Raw genomic sequence first — 16,315 nt, forward strand, 5'->3', positions numbered from 1 at the left:
GGCGGACGACGGCGTCGCCAGATAGCTATCAGGCGAGGATGCAGAGGCTGCGTTCAACTTTTAAGAGGTCGCGCACCCCCACGGGAGCAGAAATGAAATCCCAATCTAGCCTCGAGGTCCCCAAGCAGATCAGGTCGGCCTCATTCGATGAGATGCAGCTGCAGGCAAAGCGGCAGGACACCTCCTCGTCGTCCTCCACGTGTTCCCCCGTGAGATCGCAGGACTCGATACGTGGCAGACGATCGTCCACCCTGAAAGTGCCGCAGACGCAGGCCGGCCAGCGGTCCAAGAGCTTCGACGCGTACTCCGCGAGCTCCGCGTCATCCTCGAGTCAGCTGTTACCCACCGGATTCGAGCGACCGGAAACGCCGATCATCCAGGTCTCCGGGTGTTATCACTGTGCCTGCGTTGAGGAGTACAAGAGCCTCTGGCTGGCCGAGGATATTTCCAAGGAGGAAACTGACATCGGTGAACTCTACTACGAGGCTGACAGCGGCACCGATCTGTCAGAGAACGAGTCGGACGATCGCGAGGACGAGTCTAGGAGGGAAGGCAGCCCGGAGATCAGGGTCACTCTGACAGGATCTGACGACACCCAGAACGAGCCGCGATGCGTCTCTCCCATAGCGGAGGTCGCGTCCGAACCGAATTCCGAGATGCCGCCGGAATTCCCAGACAGGCAACGCAGGCTGTCCAGACAGGAAGCTCTGACTTCCTTCCCTCTGGAACTGCCCACCCCGACGCCCGTGAGGGACATGGAGCCAGCAATCAAGACAACCGCCGAGGTGGACGACGACGACGACGACGAGGAGAACGATGTCGAGCAGTGCAAATGCAAGTTCATCGTGCGGGACATTTTCCTGGCCGTGCCAGACCTGAAGAGGGACCGCGCTGCTTCCGTGGACTCTTGTTTCAATAATAATAAAAACGGAGGCGTCACCGATGCGGACTCATTGGCAGTACCGCAGCAGAGCATCAGATCGAAAAGTGTCGATATCGTGCTGCCAACGGACGCGCGAACGAGATACACGGCGTTGGTACCCGGAAAAGAATCGCGAATAGGGTGGGTACGTCTGATTAATGGAACCGACGAACCGCATCTTCCTAGATAACACGCGACACAATATGAGATTAATGAGCACATCGTGATCTTCGTGTTTGCATTCTGAGCCTGAGTGCAGTATAAGTTTGCTTTACTCCTGAGATGCATGACTGCTGTCCTCTGTCACAAGCGATATTGCGTATTTTTTAAGATGTTCTTTTTCCTCTGCACTGCAATTTGGAATAATCTTTAACAATCCTCTATTTAATATATTTAATTAAAATTGTTTTATAATTATTTTTAAGTTTTTCAGTGCTTTTATAAGCCGTGCAATCTAGGTTTAACTTTATATTTGTTACGAAAGATGGTAGAAGTATGAAACAGATAGAATAGAAAATTGAAATTTGTTACGAAAGATAGTAGAAGTATGAAACAGATAGAATAGAAAATTGAAATGAACGTCAACATTAATATTATCTTTGTCAAAAAAATATAGAAATTATTTTAGAAACAAAATTAATTTTATGAATGAGATATATAATGAAAGTATTTCTACTATCTTTTCATCAATTTCTTATTTATTATCTAGTTACGTTAATCTCAAATTTGTTAATGTATCTTATATGATTAATTATATTAAAATATAATTTTTAATTAAAGCGCAAAATATGATTTATTTCTATATGCGACGCTTCTTTCTAGACACAGTTTTCCGAAATCTCTTGGGAATTTTCAAATATATTTCCGAATAATTAAACGCACAAATAAACAAAACAAGCAAGATTTTTTCTCTAGCATCATATTGCCATGGCGCGCTTGTGTGTTCTTCTTTTTCTCCTTGTTATAATGTTGTTATAAATCCTTGTTATAAATAATAACTATTAAAAAGAGTTCAATCATTATTCACTTATTATATAATATTGTTGAATCATTATTCATCATTTCTATACACTAAACTAAAAATAGAATATTGAGGGTCTCTATAAATAATCAGTTTAGATATTAAAAGCTAAAACATGGTATGTCACAGTATTATCATGGCAAATGGACGAAAAGAAATTAAATATTTAGAAAATATCGATCGAAGATATCGAAGCAAATTAGAATACTGCACGCACCTTTCGTTCGTCATGACTTGCCATTTATTATTATATGCGTATTAGAATATTTTATTTCGAAGAGACCTACTTCTAAGAGCAACTGAGTTGAATTTCGTATATGTATATGTTTACGCATGGTAGCAAGCTAGACTTTAATCATTCAAAATGGCTTAAATATTTAATGATGGCCTTGTGCGTCTCGTACAAGAGGAATGAACATGCAGAATATTAATTACGCGTGTAGAGATATACCGTAGAGATATGCTCTCTTCTCTTAAACTATATTTTCTTTTACTATACATGTGCACACGTGTATACAAGTACACTTTTAATTAAATGTGAAAAAATATCAGAATATTTTGCTATTTTACAATTAAGTCGTAGCATCACATGTTGAATATCGTATTACATCAAAATGTAATGTGTGTACGAGATAAAAAATTAGATTATCTATTCTCGTGTGTGTGTGACAGTTTGACAATTTGATAAAATAACTTTACCGCTAATACAAGAAAATTGAATTATCGACAAGAAGACCTATGAACAACTAATGATTTTAGAGGGAGAGAGGATAGTGGAGAAGACAATAGAGAAGGGGGTGGCTCGAGCGGTCAACGCGAACCCCGAGCAACACCAGATTGGGGACCAAATGCGTTCAATGGGGAACATCTTTGGGTACCAACCGCTACATCCGGTGACTTCTGCTATGTCAACGACTGTTCCGTAAGTTAATTTAAAAAACTATTCAAGATTTTATCTGATTGTGAGTAGTACTCGAAATAATTAAAAAAGTACCAAAGCATCTGCGGGATCATTAAAAGCTATATATTTCGGATTGCTCCAAAGAAACTTATTTTTGCGGCGTGAAATCTATAAGCAAGCATAAATCTCAATGATCTTTTCTTTTTTTTACAGAAACACGGACCCCGGTTGAAGTGTCCGGCTTGTCGTGTGGTGGCCCATGCCTGCTGCGTCGGAGGTTTAGAATTCGGCTGCAAACCGAGCTTTCGCGATGTAGGCGTGCGCCAGTATCGCGAGCAAACGACAACTCACCATCACTGGGTACACCGACGGTCACAAAAAGGCAAATGCGCCAACTGCAGCAAGTCCTTCCAATCGAAGCTCAGCTTTAGCTCTAGAGAGATCGTGGCAGTGAGCTGTAGCTGGTGCAAAGCCGCTTTTCATAATAAAGAGACATGCTTCAACGTCCAGAAGATAGGCGAGAACTGCGAATTAGGTAGCCACGCGTCAATTGTTGTACCACCATCGTGGATCGTGAAACTTCCTCGGAAGGGCAGTTTCAAGAGCAGCCTGAGAAGATCACCCAGAAAGAAGAAATCCGGCAGCGGCAGTGGAGCTTCCAGCCGTCGAAAAAGCAGGGAGAAAGAGAAGGAAAAAGAAGAAAAGGAGAAAAAGTCAGATCAGGGAGAACTGTGGATTGTTAAGCCCATACCCACGCCCACAGTTAAGCCAGTTTTAGTCTTTATAAATCCGAAGTCCGGCGGTAATCAGGGCGCGAAGTTACTGCAGAAGTTCCAGTGGTTGCTCAATCCAAGGCAAGTCTTCGATCTGACGCAGGGCGGTCCGAGGATGGGGTAAGTAAATCGTATTATCGAAACATGTGTTACAGTAGAATGTACGTTGCAGTACTTTGTCTCGAATTTAATTGTACTTGTACAGAAGAAGTTTAAAACAATAATAATGAACTTTAAAAAACATATTTTTAAATAAAAACATATTTTTTTCTAATCTAAAATAGTAATATAGAACAAAAAGATTTATCTTATGCGTCATTTTAAATTCAACATGCAGCGAGCAGCTATATATTATGTAAAGAGAAGGCAAAAGCGGATGAAAGAAGATCGAACTAAAATAGCGCTGGTTTTACAGATTGGAGCTTTTCAAGAAAGTTCCAAACTTGCGCGTGCTGGCTTGCGGTGGCGACGGTACGGTCGGTTGGGTCCTGTCGATCCTGGATCAGATCGGTGCCTATCCAGCGCCGGCGGTTGGGGTTCTTCCTCTGGGCACCGGAAATGATCTAGCGCGAGCGCTAGGATGGGGCGGTGGTTACAAGGATGAGCCGATCGGGAAGATCTTGACGAGCATAGGTGACAGCGAGACCACCCTGCTGGACAGATGGCAGCTGAAAGTTGAGAGAAATCCTGATGCCAAAAACGACGACGATGGCGGCAAGGGCAAAGAGAACCTACCGCTCAACGTTGTTAACAATTACTTCTCCCTCGGCGTAGACGCTCACATCGCCCTCGAATTTCATGAAGCTCGAGGTGAGACTTTTCGCTCCAACTTCAATCGCGCGATTATATTGGTGTCATCAAACGGCGAGTCGATAATAAATCATTGTTATTGGCTCTGAATCAATTAATGACCTAATAAATTATACATACAAAAAATTCCCTGCGTCCATGAAAATCACATTTGATGAACTCCTTGCGACTGTTTGTAGAGGCTCATCCGGAAAAGTTCAACTCCAGAATGAGGAACAAATTGTTCTACGGACAGATGGGTTGCAAGGACTTGCTGCTCACTAAGTGGAAGGACCTCTCGGACTTCGTGACGCTGGAGTGCGACGGTCAGGACATGACGTCAAAGTTGAAGGAGCACCGTGTCCACGCCATTCTGTTTCTAAATATCGCTTCTTACGGTGGCGGAACGCATCCGTGGAGCGCGGGAAGTGGTACCAGAGAACCCGCTATGGACGACGGTCTGATCGAGGTGGTCGGTTTGACCACGTATCAACTGCCTCTATTACAAGCTCGTGGACATGGCACCTGCATAGTGCAATGCAGCACAGCCAAGCTGGTTACGACGAAGACTATACCGATGCAGGCAAGCCTAATCTTCATATCATAAATTCGGCTGCTTATTGCGTGTACTTTGTTATTTGTCAAGTAACAAGCGCAAATTGAAGTAAGAAAAATTTCAACATCGTCAAATAATAACCATTTTTAAGATTTGATTAACTATTTTGTTATTCTTATTAGTGTAATATATAATTAAATTTTTAATTTATTCATGTGTTGTAGGTTGACGGCGAGGCCTGTCGTCTGCTACCATCTATCATAACTTTAAGTATGTTAAACAAGGCAACAATGTTAGCGAAAAGAAGAAATACGGGAAAACCACATCAGAATACAGCAAGACTAGAGAGATTAAAGCTGTCGGTGATGAGGATAAAAATGTCGGATTATGAGACGTATTATCACGACAAGGAAAGATTGAAGGAAGTAGCCGAATTATGGGCGTCGGAACTTGATCTCGATGCTACAACCGATTTAGAGAGCTTGAGAAAACTCTTAGCGAAGGATTATAATGTAGACTCTTGCTGTTTTCTCGATTGTAAGTATCGTTTCATGCAAATTATTTGTAAATTGAGATATAACAATTTCTTATAGTTTTTGTTCTATTTTCAGTTAATGTTCTTGTACATTTATTTTCTTCATAAAAACAAAACATGATTTAATCTTTATATTTTCGTGTTATTTCAAGAATTTAAAATAATGTTATATGCTTATCTGTGTGGATGATTCTGTAAGTACACATAAAAAAAAGAAAATTTGGTTCATTTTTTCGTAGCTTGCACCGCGGAAAGATTCTTCAGGATCGATCGTGATCAGGAGCAGTTGCATTACGTAACAGATGTTGCCGTGGAGATCATATACGTTCTCGACGAAGATGCCATTCAGCAACAATCTGGGGGCCAAACTGGAGCAAGTCAAATCATCGCTAATCAAGAGAACGAAACCGCGCAAATCAGTTTGCCAAGGCATGATGTTTTTCATGATAAACCCGCAGATCGCTTCCTTACTTAGCGCTTCTAAAACCGGAAAAGAATTGAAAGAACATATAAGAAAACAACAATAGACATAATCTTGATTTCTGAGCAAGAACTATTTTTGATTATATCATAAGAGGTCAACATGCAAAGCAATAATCGATTAATAATGATAGCAGTAGCTGGGGCAAATAAAAGCCTAAGATGCGGCTGACAGTGCGCAAATTGGCAATAAAATTGCAATCAGTCGAAATCGCAAATCAATCCAGAAGTGTACGTTTCGGTTCTGCTTCGGACCCTCTTCAGCAGTAATCAAGAAAGCGATTTACCAAACTATACGACACACGTAATTCCCAAAATTTCAATGACCGCGATACTTCAGAGTTCATCGCTACCAACGAGGCTCCAAGACTTCCAAGATCTCCAAGACCTCCAAGACCTCCAAGAATAATCGATTAAACATCTCAAAGTAATAACGTTCATGCTTTGCAATCTAAAACTTATTAAAAGTAACAACTCACGTGAAGTTTAGATTTGGATGTTTACAGCGCCAGTCTTAGCAAAATCTTTTATTTCTGTAGAAAAGTATTTCCGTTACGAGCGTAACACTTATGCTTTTTCTTTAAAACATATAATATGATATGATATATGATATAATATAGCGACGAACGTCCAAAGGAGATGCCAGCCGTGACAGAGGAGGAGGATCGGACACTCTCGAACGGCTCTAGAGATGTGCAGAAGCAGAAACGGCCTTCCTCCGTCGCGGAGAGGCGCCGGCTCTCCAGGCAATTCGAGAATCGCCTCCTCGACAGAGAACACGATAATGAAAACGCTGTCAAACCAAAGGATCCGGCGAGTCGGAATTCCTTAGACACGTCGCCTACTGAGAACAAAGGCGTCAACTCGAATTCCCTCATAAATCGCGAGTCCTTGAAAAGGGGTTCTCATATTGCGATCGCTCGCACTGAACAGTCGCAGCATCAGGCTGATCGACCACCTTTCACTTTCATCAGGTAGGATTGCTGGAATTGGACCCCGTTTCAATAGCCTTAATTATTATATCACCAAATTATTGAGAGAGGTGTCTCTATGTGTGACGTCAGACAGATTTTCAAAGAGGAAACTTCAAAGCTTCCAGCTTGTAAATCATTGACGGCTTTCAAGTAGATAGCGTTTATTCCACATGACCGCCTCTCACACATCAAAAAGGTACACCCTGTCATGACTCCGTGATGTATAATATTATCAACTTCTAAAGAAAACTCTACGCGACCCGACACTTCGTGTAAATCCTCACAATCACGCGCATTTCAATTATTTTTATATATGGATAATTTGTTATATCAATATTTATCACGTCAATCTCGGTTTCTATGTTCACAGCCCCCGCGATAGGCTGTTCGGTATGAGCCCGGGAGTCCACGGATTTAGCACCGATTTGCTCGAAAAGAATTGCGATGACATCCTGAGGGCGGCGAAGATCGGCGATCTCCCAGCATTGAAGCAATTTCATGAAAAGGGCTACTCGCTTCTGTCGATCGACGAGACGGGTCAAACGGCGCTTCACCTGGCATCGAAGCACGGTCACAAAGATATTGTCAGATACCTCATTGCCTGCGCTCCGCCGACGATTTTGAACATGATCGACAACGACAAGTAAGTAGGATGCTCTGCACGCGCGCGCATGTTTCAGCAGCGATTCGGCAAATAATAAAATGATTGAATTAAAATAGAGCTAAAAGTGAAACAAATTTATCCTACTTCTAGAATAACAAATTCAATTTGCCATATTAGATATTGCTAAAGTCTTTCGCGTGTTCTTTACATCTTTAAATTTTCACTGATGCTATTTAGCTACGTAACAAAGTTTAAAAATGGTATTCTAACTTCAGAAGACAAACCGCTTTACACAAAGCGGCCCAGACCAAACGACGTTCAATTTGCTGCATGCTGGTTGCTGGCGGCGCGTCTTTGATGGTCAAAGATCGGCACGGTAACACGCCGCATCAACTTGCGCTACTCGCGGAGGATCACGATCTTGCAGCGTATCTACAAAGTAAGTAGTCACAACATCTTCTTTATTATTGCTAAACGTTTAGATTTTATTTTAGATATAATTTTAATTTAGTTACAATTTTATTATTGTAAAGCGTTTCTGTGGTTGTCGATTGCATGGATTGAATCTTTTTAAGGCAACGAATAATTCACCTTACTGGCGAAGGCATTCGATACTTCCGAGACCTTCGATCCATTATAAAAGTGTTACAATCTCGATGATGTCGAACGTAACTCTGAAACGTACTTGATCATGCGCGCGCGATTAATAACTACTTGTATGTCACTAGGTCAAGAACACTTTCAATTGGCGACGGACGAAATGGAGAGCGATCTCTGACCTCCAGCATTGATCGCCACGGCCTGAACCGCTCGGGACAACCGCGACAAGAAAGCAACGACGGTTAATCTATTATTGGCTACTTGATGATGTCTCTGCGGCATATTTTCGGCGACGCAGTGTGTGGATCGCCCGTGATAGTCCAATACTTTTATTAATTCGACGTATACGCGCCGACGATTACGTGTTTGCCAAATGCTGTCGTATTTTTCTTCTCGATACTCCGAAATTACTCCTTAAGAACGTATACAAGTTCAATTGTCACACACTTACATACACACATACACACACACATACATAATAACACAATACACACAACAAGAATTACATATGATAGTCGTTTTTAATCGATAATAAGTCCTTATTTTTCTCACTCGTAAACTTGCCTGCAGTTCTACTTGCAATTCTTGTATCCGGCAAGTGGTTCATGTCACGGAGCTTCTTGATTGCTCTTCTGAGACGAGCAAAATTTATTTTTCTCATACGAGTTTAATGTCTCCCTGATCCAAAATGAGGCAGTCTTTTTTTCATGTCTCTATATTTATTTGCGGGGGATAATATGCATTCTCAGGTGTTTCTTATCTCCCGTGAACGATAACACAAAGAGAACGGGTTGGCATTCGTATTTGTGCAATTGAAGAAACGGAGGAGCGCATGTATAGAGATCAATTGTAAAATATGTAAATCTGTGCCAACCGAGACTTGTTAGTAATGTCTAACGAGACGAAGTAACGTTCATAATGATGCCAAAAAATGAAAAATTTACTGTCTCATGTTGGAGACATACGCGAAACTATACACGGAAGTTCATAGTCTTCACTCAAAATGGGTGCTTTACAAGCGGATCGATAATCTGTTAGTTCATAATCCAGGGAATTAAATAAAGGGTAATCTCTTAGCAAACAAGAGAACGAAGGAACATTCTATAAACGATACCAAAATGTAAAAAGGGATCAACGTACAAACACCAATTAGTAATTAGACGCAGTCTATCGCTATATAATATATATACATATATATTATTGTACTATTACTATACTATTGCAATTATTTTTCTGTCGAATTACATTGTATGTACAGGATATCCCACACAAACCGCGTCACATTTTGATACGGACGAAACTAGTGTAACTGGAACAGATAAGTGGTTGGTTCAGTGTCGAGATTAACGCATAAACAGTTATAAATTAGAAAATTTTTATGATATCTATTGAGAACATTAATTTTAATGCAACACACTAAAACTAAGCTACTACATTAATTAAACAAGGATTTTATCGATCTTCCCGAAAGTAAAGTTTATTTTAACCGATTTTATATATTCAAAGTTTAATAGATTTTTCTAAAATGTATAAAACTTTTTATTTTTAAAAACAATTATAAATAAATACAAAGACCAAGCAATAATAGAAAAATATTGTTTATTGACACTGTAAACACTGAGCTTTAATATATTTATTATCAAAGAATCGACGTAAAGTTTATCGAAAACTCCGTAGCAGTGAAATAAGACATGGCAGTAGCGGGACATCCTGTACATGTATATAAAATCTATGTACATATATGTAGAAATTTTAAAGCGCTTATTGCCTTGATTTGCGCATATTCTAAAAAAAAGATACGATTCATTAGTCGATACGATCGTGCGCGCAACGATTCCTTTCTTTTTTGATCGAACTATTTTACTCATCGATATTTCTATGATTCAGTGGGAAATTCCAGTTCATATTATATTACATTTTGTGTGTGAGCATGCGTCAAGATTTGATATGGCGCGATAGATATATATGAATTGCTATATTCTCCGTCTCTGTTTTCTCTGTTATTAAATATTTATACTAGCGCTCAATAGTTTGAATACTATTTTTGTTAAATACAATCTAATATAACTATCTGTTCGTTGTAAAATACAATTGATAAAAAAAATAACATAATCGAATAATAATATTCCAAAAATTGAACTATATGCTATAATTTCAAACTATTAATGCGCGGAAAGTGTTTGTCGCAAATATGCGGATTCAATCCAACTTTATTTAATACGAGAAGTGTTTGCTAAAAATATTCCAATCCAATCTCAAATCAATCCTCGGAAGAAATACATATACTCCTGGTAAACAGACTTTTGTCACATTACTGAATTATCACATTACTCTTTTATCGGAATTAAGCGATGTATAATATTTCTCAGTGATACATATATATATACACAATGTACTTGTATCAAAACTATTGAGTGTTAGTGTTCCAGCATCGCGTGATCTCTTGCACACGAGCGATTCTCTCGTAAAACGGCTAGTTTTATTGCGGTGGCGAAAAACCGAAAAAATTCAATTTTATGTAGATGTATGTATAGATATAAAAAAAATAATTTCCTCTTTAATTACATTTAAGGAGAAAATTATTTTAACAGCAGATTCACTTCAAGCCTTATTGTATGCCGAAGTGTTTATAAAACAAATTATAAATGTTAATCTTTTGATCGAATATTTCGTTAACAAAGATGAGCTTATTCGAGGAGGAGAGAGAAAGAAAGAGAGGGAGAGAGAGAGAGGGAGAGAGAGAGAGAGAGAGAGAGAGAACGCGCGACGATTGGAACACCCTGCGTTACATCCTTACTCTTTTGGAGTATTTAAAAAGAAATGCCTTTTACGATCCGTACCTGTTGTACCATTATCGACGATAATTGTCGGATAAAAGGAGATAATGAATTTAGAACGAATGAAACTACAATCATCGTAGGATCATCGTAGGGCGTATAAGAATACTTCGTGCGCATGTTATCGGGTATATATGCGTGTATCATACGTCGAGATAAAGTTTGTGAGAATAGCGTTTAGACCGTTTTGCGCCCGATAACACAACGGCGTTTGAGGCCTGGTACAATCCCATAGAGCTCGATTTCCGATGCGGGGCCTACAGAGAAACGTACATTTTATGTGGTATTAGGTGTATGCAAAAATTTTTGTCTTTTTTTCCAGCGCTTTTGATACACCTAAAAAGCGAAAACGTACAAAAAACGACTAAATCTTTTGCATACAGCTAATACAAGAAAGATCGCATAATATACTTTTTAAGAGATCGAAATGTCACGCTCATCGGGATTGTACCGGTCTCTCGATCCGCGGATAGCATTAGGACCGAGATAAGAAAGAAAACAGGGAGATTAATAGGATTTCCCGGATGTATAGCGACGCCTTCTGCGGTGGCGAAGGCGCTGGCTCAGCCCGCAAATCTCGATTTAAGTTTTAGAGCAATAAATTAACGACAATCATGACATTTCGGCGTGAGCCAGCGCCCGCGTCGCGACTGTTACTTCTCTCCCGTCCGTTTCTTCCGTATTCCATTTTACCCCTTATACGAAATTATCGCGCGTTTGTTGTCGCATAAACGATACGACGCGTGTACACGAGTACTTTACGCTATTTCCGGAATTTATGTGCGAACTCCATGAAGAGTGCACGCGTGCTTACACGTGGCCTGTGTGCACAGAAGCGGCTTCGAAGCTTAAATTTAGAGAAAATTGCTTGTGTAAGGTGATCGTCGAGTGATCAAACACGTTTGCTTTTGTGTTATTTTAGAGAGAGATTGAACTTTAAAATATATTTTAAAATACTTATATATATAGTACATTTGAGACGTTATGTTAGTCCAAATGTTCCTCTGATTTTCTGTTCTAAATAATTTATTATTGTGTTTGATTGCCTGGTGTTCACTTTGCACAATTCGTTCTCTCCGAGCGTTTTATTATACTTTTAAGTTTTTAATGTTTTGGTCGTGTGCACGTTCAAGTTTACGATAATCCTTCCTGCCACGATCAAGCTGAACACAGCGAGAAGTGTTCGTGTACACGAGTCTAAATTTTTAACATTCTATCCTCTCTGTACTTCCCGTAAGATTTACGAGTCGGATAGGCAATTTCTAATCGATATTGTAACGGAGTTATTCTTGTCTTGTTATTCCGTGTTTGTCATTTCAAAGCTCGTTGTATTTGATTGTTGCTGGACGACAGGATATATTCAATGAGACTTACTTTTGTCCCAAGATTAAGAAATGTTTTAAGTAATTTTGTCTTTAAATATAAAAATACAATTGAAAATGTTCATAAAATTTCTGAAAGATGGATTTTAATGTGATCTAATGTAATATGCATATATATATTTGTTTTTTCAAAATGTAAAACATTCTCCTTTGATATTTAATCGATTTGCATAAGCTAGATTTGTATGCGGATAAATTTTTTGATACTTCTAACATTATTTTTTCCAATATCGTTAATTTCTTTAATTTCGGAAGTAGTAATCAATAATTTTCTTTTGAATTTTATTATGTTCTCGCTCTTTCTCTCTTCATTTCACATTAGTTTTACTTACGATATCTCGAAATTTCAATGTGTAAGAACATTTTAACGTCGTTCAGTATTATGAAAAAGTTATGAGATATTCAATACACATTCGGATTATAAATATTCCATAAATTTCTTAGGCTTATATAGAAATTACTAGTTCATCGAAAACGATTATGTCCATATTCGCTTATTCGTTCTTCTATTATATGAGTGTCGAGTACTTCCAGAAAAGAAATATACAGGTTTAGTTGTTAATAATTTCTCAACCCAAAGTAAAATACAATGATACGTAGATTTTATTTTCTACAAGCTACAAACAAATACAGCTACGTGTAAACGTCGATACATTCGTCAGTATGCGATCCGCGCGTACCGCGCGATGCGGTAACCATCGTGAACAGCGTGAATCTTTAAGTAGTGAGATAGGCTTGGGCGGACCAACCAATGACCATTTTATTTTATTAATAACTGATATCGCTGTATTATCTGTAATTTTAAATCTATTAAACAGAACAAACTATGAAGTTACATCGGATTGTTCCTGAGATGTCTCACACACACACGCAGCAGCAAAACTGACTAGAGACTATTCGATTTAAAAATCGATTGATCAGACTCACATACTCACGCACGTGATGCAGCATACACTTTATACACTATTACCTTCCAATAAATCTCCTACATACCTCTATATATTTTTAATAATAATAAGCGCATTATAAAATAGTATGATCCGCGCTACAGACTAGCTCTACGAGTCTTCCTCCTTGCGTTTTTGCATTTGTTATTTAAAGTTGCAGATCCGCGATAAAAGTCATGCACTCTCATTATTGTATTCGTAATCGAGGAGATAATTACAATACTTGAATCTGTTTATCTGAGGTATAGGATGACGCCACGTCGCAACCATGCGTCGCGTTCTTCTTTCATGCACGTGATCGGTAACGAGCAGATTAGTGCCTCTCGTTGAGCACTCGTGTAAACTGGTATGCTCAGATAATTCTGCCGACACGCGTCCTCGAGGACTCCGTAGCTGTCGCCGCCGGATTTCTCTTCTGGATGTTCCTCGGGTGCGAATGCAACTTGGCACAGCGGGGCGACCGCGACCGCTGCCGAATTTACATCCAAGTCCTTTAAGGCTCCATCTGCGATTGAGGCTCCTATATATAAAAAACATCATATATTTAAATTACAATATTAGAGTGCAAAAGTTTTAATCTTTTTTGTATTTCATATTTCGCGTGCAAAAAAGATTAAAACTTGCATATATTTAATAATTAATCCTTTCGAACAGAATATATATCTTATTCATTATTTCTCTTTTTTCAAGATAGAAAGATTAACCTATGATCCTTGACACATTTGTCTTCCGATATAAAGAATAATACAGGAAAGAAAAATTAATTACTGAGCTCTGGTAATCAATCTTACCTGATATAAGTAAACCTTCCAGCTGAAGCGATATCTTCCACCCTTTATTAATGCGAGTCTCGGTCCAATTAGCGCAAAGATTAAGTGTCTCTAATGGGTAACCGAGCTCTCGTGCGGTGTACTGTTTGAGTGCAGTCAGAAGCGCACGTGGTCGAGATAATTGAGACAAATCGATTCGTCGAGGTGTGCTCATCACTGAGGACTTTAGCACTTCGTACTTGGACAAGAGTGCCTTCGCGAATTGAATGGCGTTCCTCGGGCCTGTTCGCCATTCTGCGAGCCAGTGCTTGGGAGTCTTCAATTATAAATAATAGTTATTATTTATTGTTATGTAGAATTATAATTTTTATTATATTAATTGAAATAGATTTATTATTCTTATCAATAATTAAAACATTATTCCTATAATAATAATATAAATAATAAATTCTGATTATTGTTGCAGTAAATAAGTAATAACTGTAACTATTTAATCTGCCTCACTTCATTATCGTTGAAGGATGATACTTCCATATCCGCACGTACAATATTTAATAATTTTCTGGTGAGTTTAACCTCATCTATGAAAAAGTCCTGCAAAGGATCTCTTTTCTGTTTGGTATCAGTATCACACGTGAATGTCGTTGAACATTGTTGATCTATAATTATTTTTAGATCTTCTTGAACCTTTGATTTCTCCACTTTATTGCTATTCTCGTCATCATTGCTGAATGGCTTTATTAAGATACCTGAATAAAAATTCAACAGAGATTAATTAATTTCAAAAATATAAATAAAATTTGCAGTATTTATAATATCTGCATGTTTTATCATAATTAAACATCAATATGCGTTGTTGGTACATAACTATAGTTATACGTAAACTATCCATGTACTGATAAATACCTTTGAAATATATCAAGGCTTTCTCCGCAGCAGCCCTTTCCCATGCTCTGTGAGCATTGGCAGGGAGACCAAAGTACTCTTTCGGTGAATCGGAATCGTTCAAACTTTCCAGCGACTTCGTCGGATCGTTGAGGATCACGTCAGTTACCTTTAACACGTCTCCCAGCTTCCGGCGACCCTCGAAGATATCCTTGGACCACGTCTCGCGTATCATCGAGCGCAACGCTCTTGCATCATAGTCATCCTGTAGTCGCCCACCGTAAACCGCAACGTCGAGTAAACCCCTTCCAATCTGCCAATCCCCTTTTTCCAATAATATTATATATATTGTTGTAAAACATCAAAATATAATTTTTTAATTTATAACGAAGTTTTACCGATGAATATATATAATACACGACGCTACTTCGTATTAAATTTAAATTTATTATATATAAAATTTAATGTTTAATTTTGCAAAAGTTTGTATAGACTCAAACTTGTTAGTAAGGATAATTGAGATATAATAAAATAAGGCAATTATAGAATATTGTAATTGCTGATCAAGTTTGGGTCGCATGATACCTTGCTGCGATCGCTTCTCCCTTGTCATCTCTTTCACCACCAACTCGTAGGCGGCCTCGAGATCTGACTCGTTCCACTCGTACGACCTGATCCAGCCCTGAGGAACGAAATTTCGTCGTTCTTGCAGAATCGCGTGTAACCAGGCGAGCACTAATACGGCAGCCGTGCTGTCATCGTTACGCTGCGATTGCTGAAGCTGCTGAAGCGACTTCTTCATGTTTCTCTTCACTCCTTCGGGAGGTTCATACGCGAGTTTCAGACAGAGTCCTGCTAAGCCCGGGTAAAACCCGGAGGTCTCCTCGGTAGTTAACCAGATCCTCGTGGAAGGATTCTTGTTCGTGGTGCACATTGACGAACGAAGCAAGCTCTCCAGTCGCGGTAACCAGTTCAAAGCAAGTTGCAGATTACTCAATAATACCCAACTGCCGTTTCTATGAAATGACAAACATATATTTTAATACTTGAGATTAAAGCGTTTAAAACATTGCTTTTAATATCATGGATGTGCCATATATTTTTAGACTTTTAGGATTTTACCTGCACGCGGTTTCCAACGCCAATTCGGCTTGAGTTATGTGTCCCTGACCCAAGGAAACCTCGGTAAATCCAATGGAAGCATGTTTCGCGGCTAATGTGTTAAGCTCGGGACCGGGATCCGTTCCCGGTGATAAAAGTAACAGCACAGGATACGATCCTTCTTTTTCTTGGGCAATCGAATTCAACGTCCACAGAGGTGGAGCCAAATCCTTCACAC

At 39.2% G+C, this 16,315-nt stretch overlaps 2 protein-coding genes across 3 annotated transcripts in view; one reads left to right on the plus strand and one right to left on the minus strand.

Moving 5' to 3' along the window:
* On the plus strand, window positions 1-13,205 carry LOC105284543 (eye-specific diacylglycerol kinase). Of its 2 annotated transcripts, XM_011348154.3 has the most exons (11): window positions 1-1,063; window positions 2,703-2,865; window positions 3,058-3,737; window positions 4,033-4,427; window positions 4,607-4,989; window positions 5,187-5,499; window positions 5,737-5,926; window positions 6,598-6,951; window positions 7,322-7,594; window positions 7,831-7,994; window positions 8,284-13,205. In XM_011348154.3, the coding sequence occupies exons 1-11, from the start codon at window positions 39-41 to the stop codon at window positions 8,331-8,333; spliced, it is 3,990 nt and encodes a 1,329-aa protein (XP_011346456.2). In that variant the 5' UTR covers window positions 1-38; the 3' UTR covers window positions 8,334-13,205. The 2 variants fall into 2 exon arrangements, with proteins under 2 accessions (XP_011346456.2, XP_011346457.2); XM_011348155.3 differs by lacking the exon at window positions 6,598-6,951.
* LOC105284540 (cytoplasmic dynein 2 heavy chain 1) overlaps window positions 12,960-16,315 on the minus strand; it is a 23,901-nt gene continuing 20,545 nt past the window's right edge. Inside the window, exons 42-47 of the mRNA XM_011348152.3 lie at window positions 16,099-16,315; window positions 15,562-15,992; window positions 14,998-15,300; window positions 14,596-14,840; window positions 14,113-14,407; window positions 12,960-13,841 (exon numbers count right to left, since the gene is read on the minus strand). Of these exons, the coding sequence (XP_011346454.1) occupies window positions 13,555-13,841; window positions 14,113-14,407; window positions 14,596-14,840; window positions 14,998-15,300; window positions 15,562-15,992; window positions 16,099-16,315 (1,778 nt within the window). The 3' untranslated portion in view covers window positions 12,960-13,554. The remainder of the gene's footprint in view (window positions 13,842-14,112; window positions 14,408-14,595; window positions 14,841-14,997; window positions 15,301-15,561; window positions 15,993-16,098) is intronic.

Source organism: Ooceraea biroi, chromosome 6 (assembly GCF_003672135.1).
Source record: "Ooceraea biroi isolate clonal line C1 chromosome 6, Obir_v5.4, whole genome shotgun sequence".
Taxonomy (NCBI): Eukaryota; Metazoa; Arthropoda; class Insecta; order Hymenoptera; family Formicidae; genus Ooceraea; species Ooceraea biroi.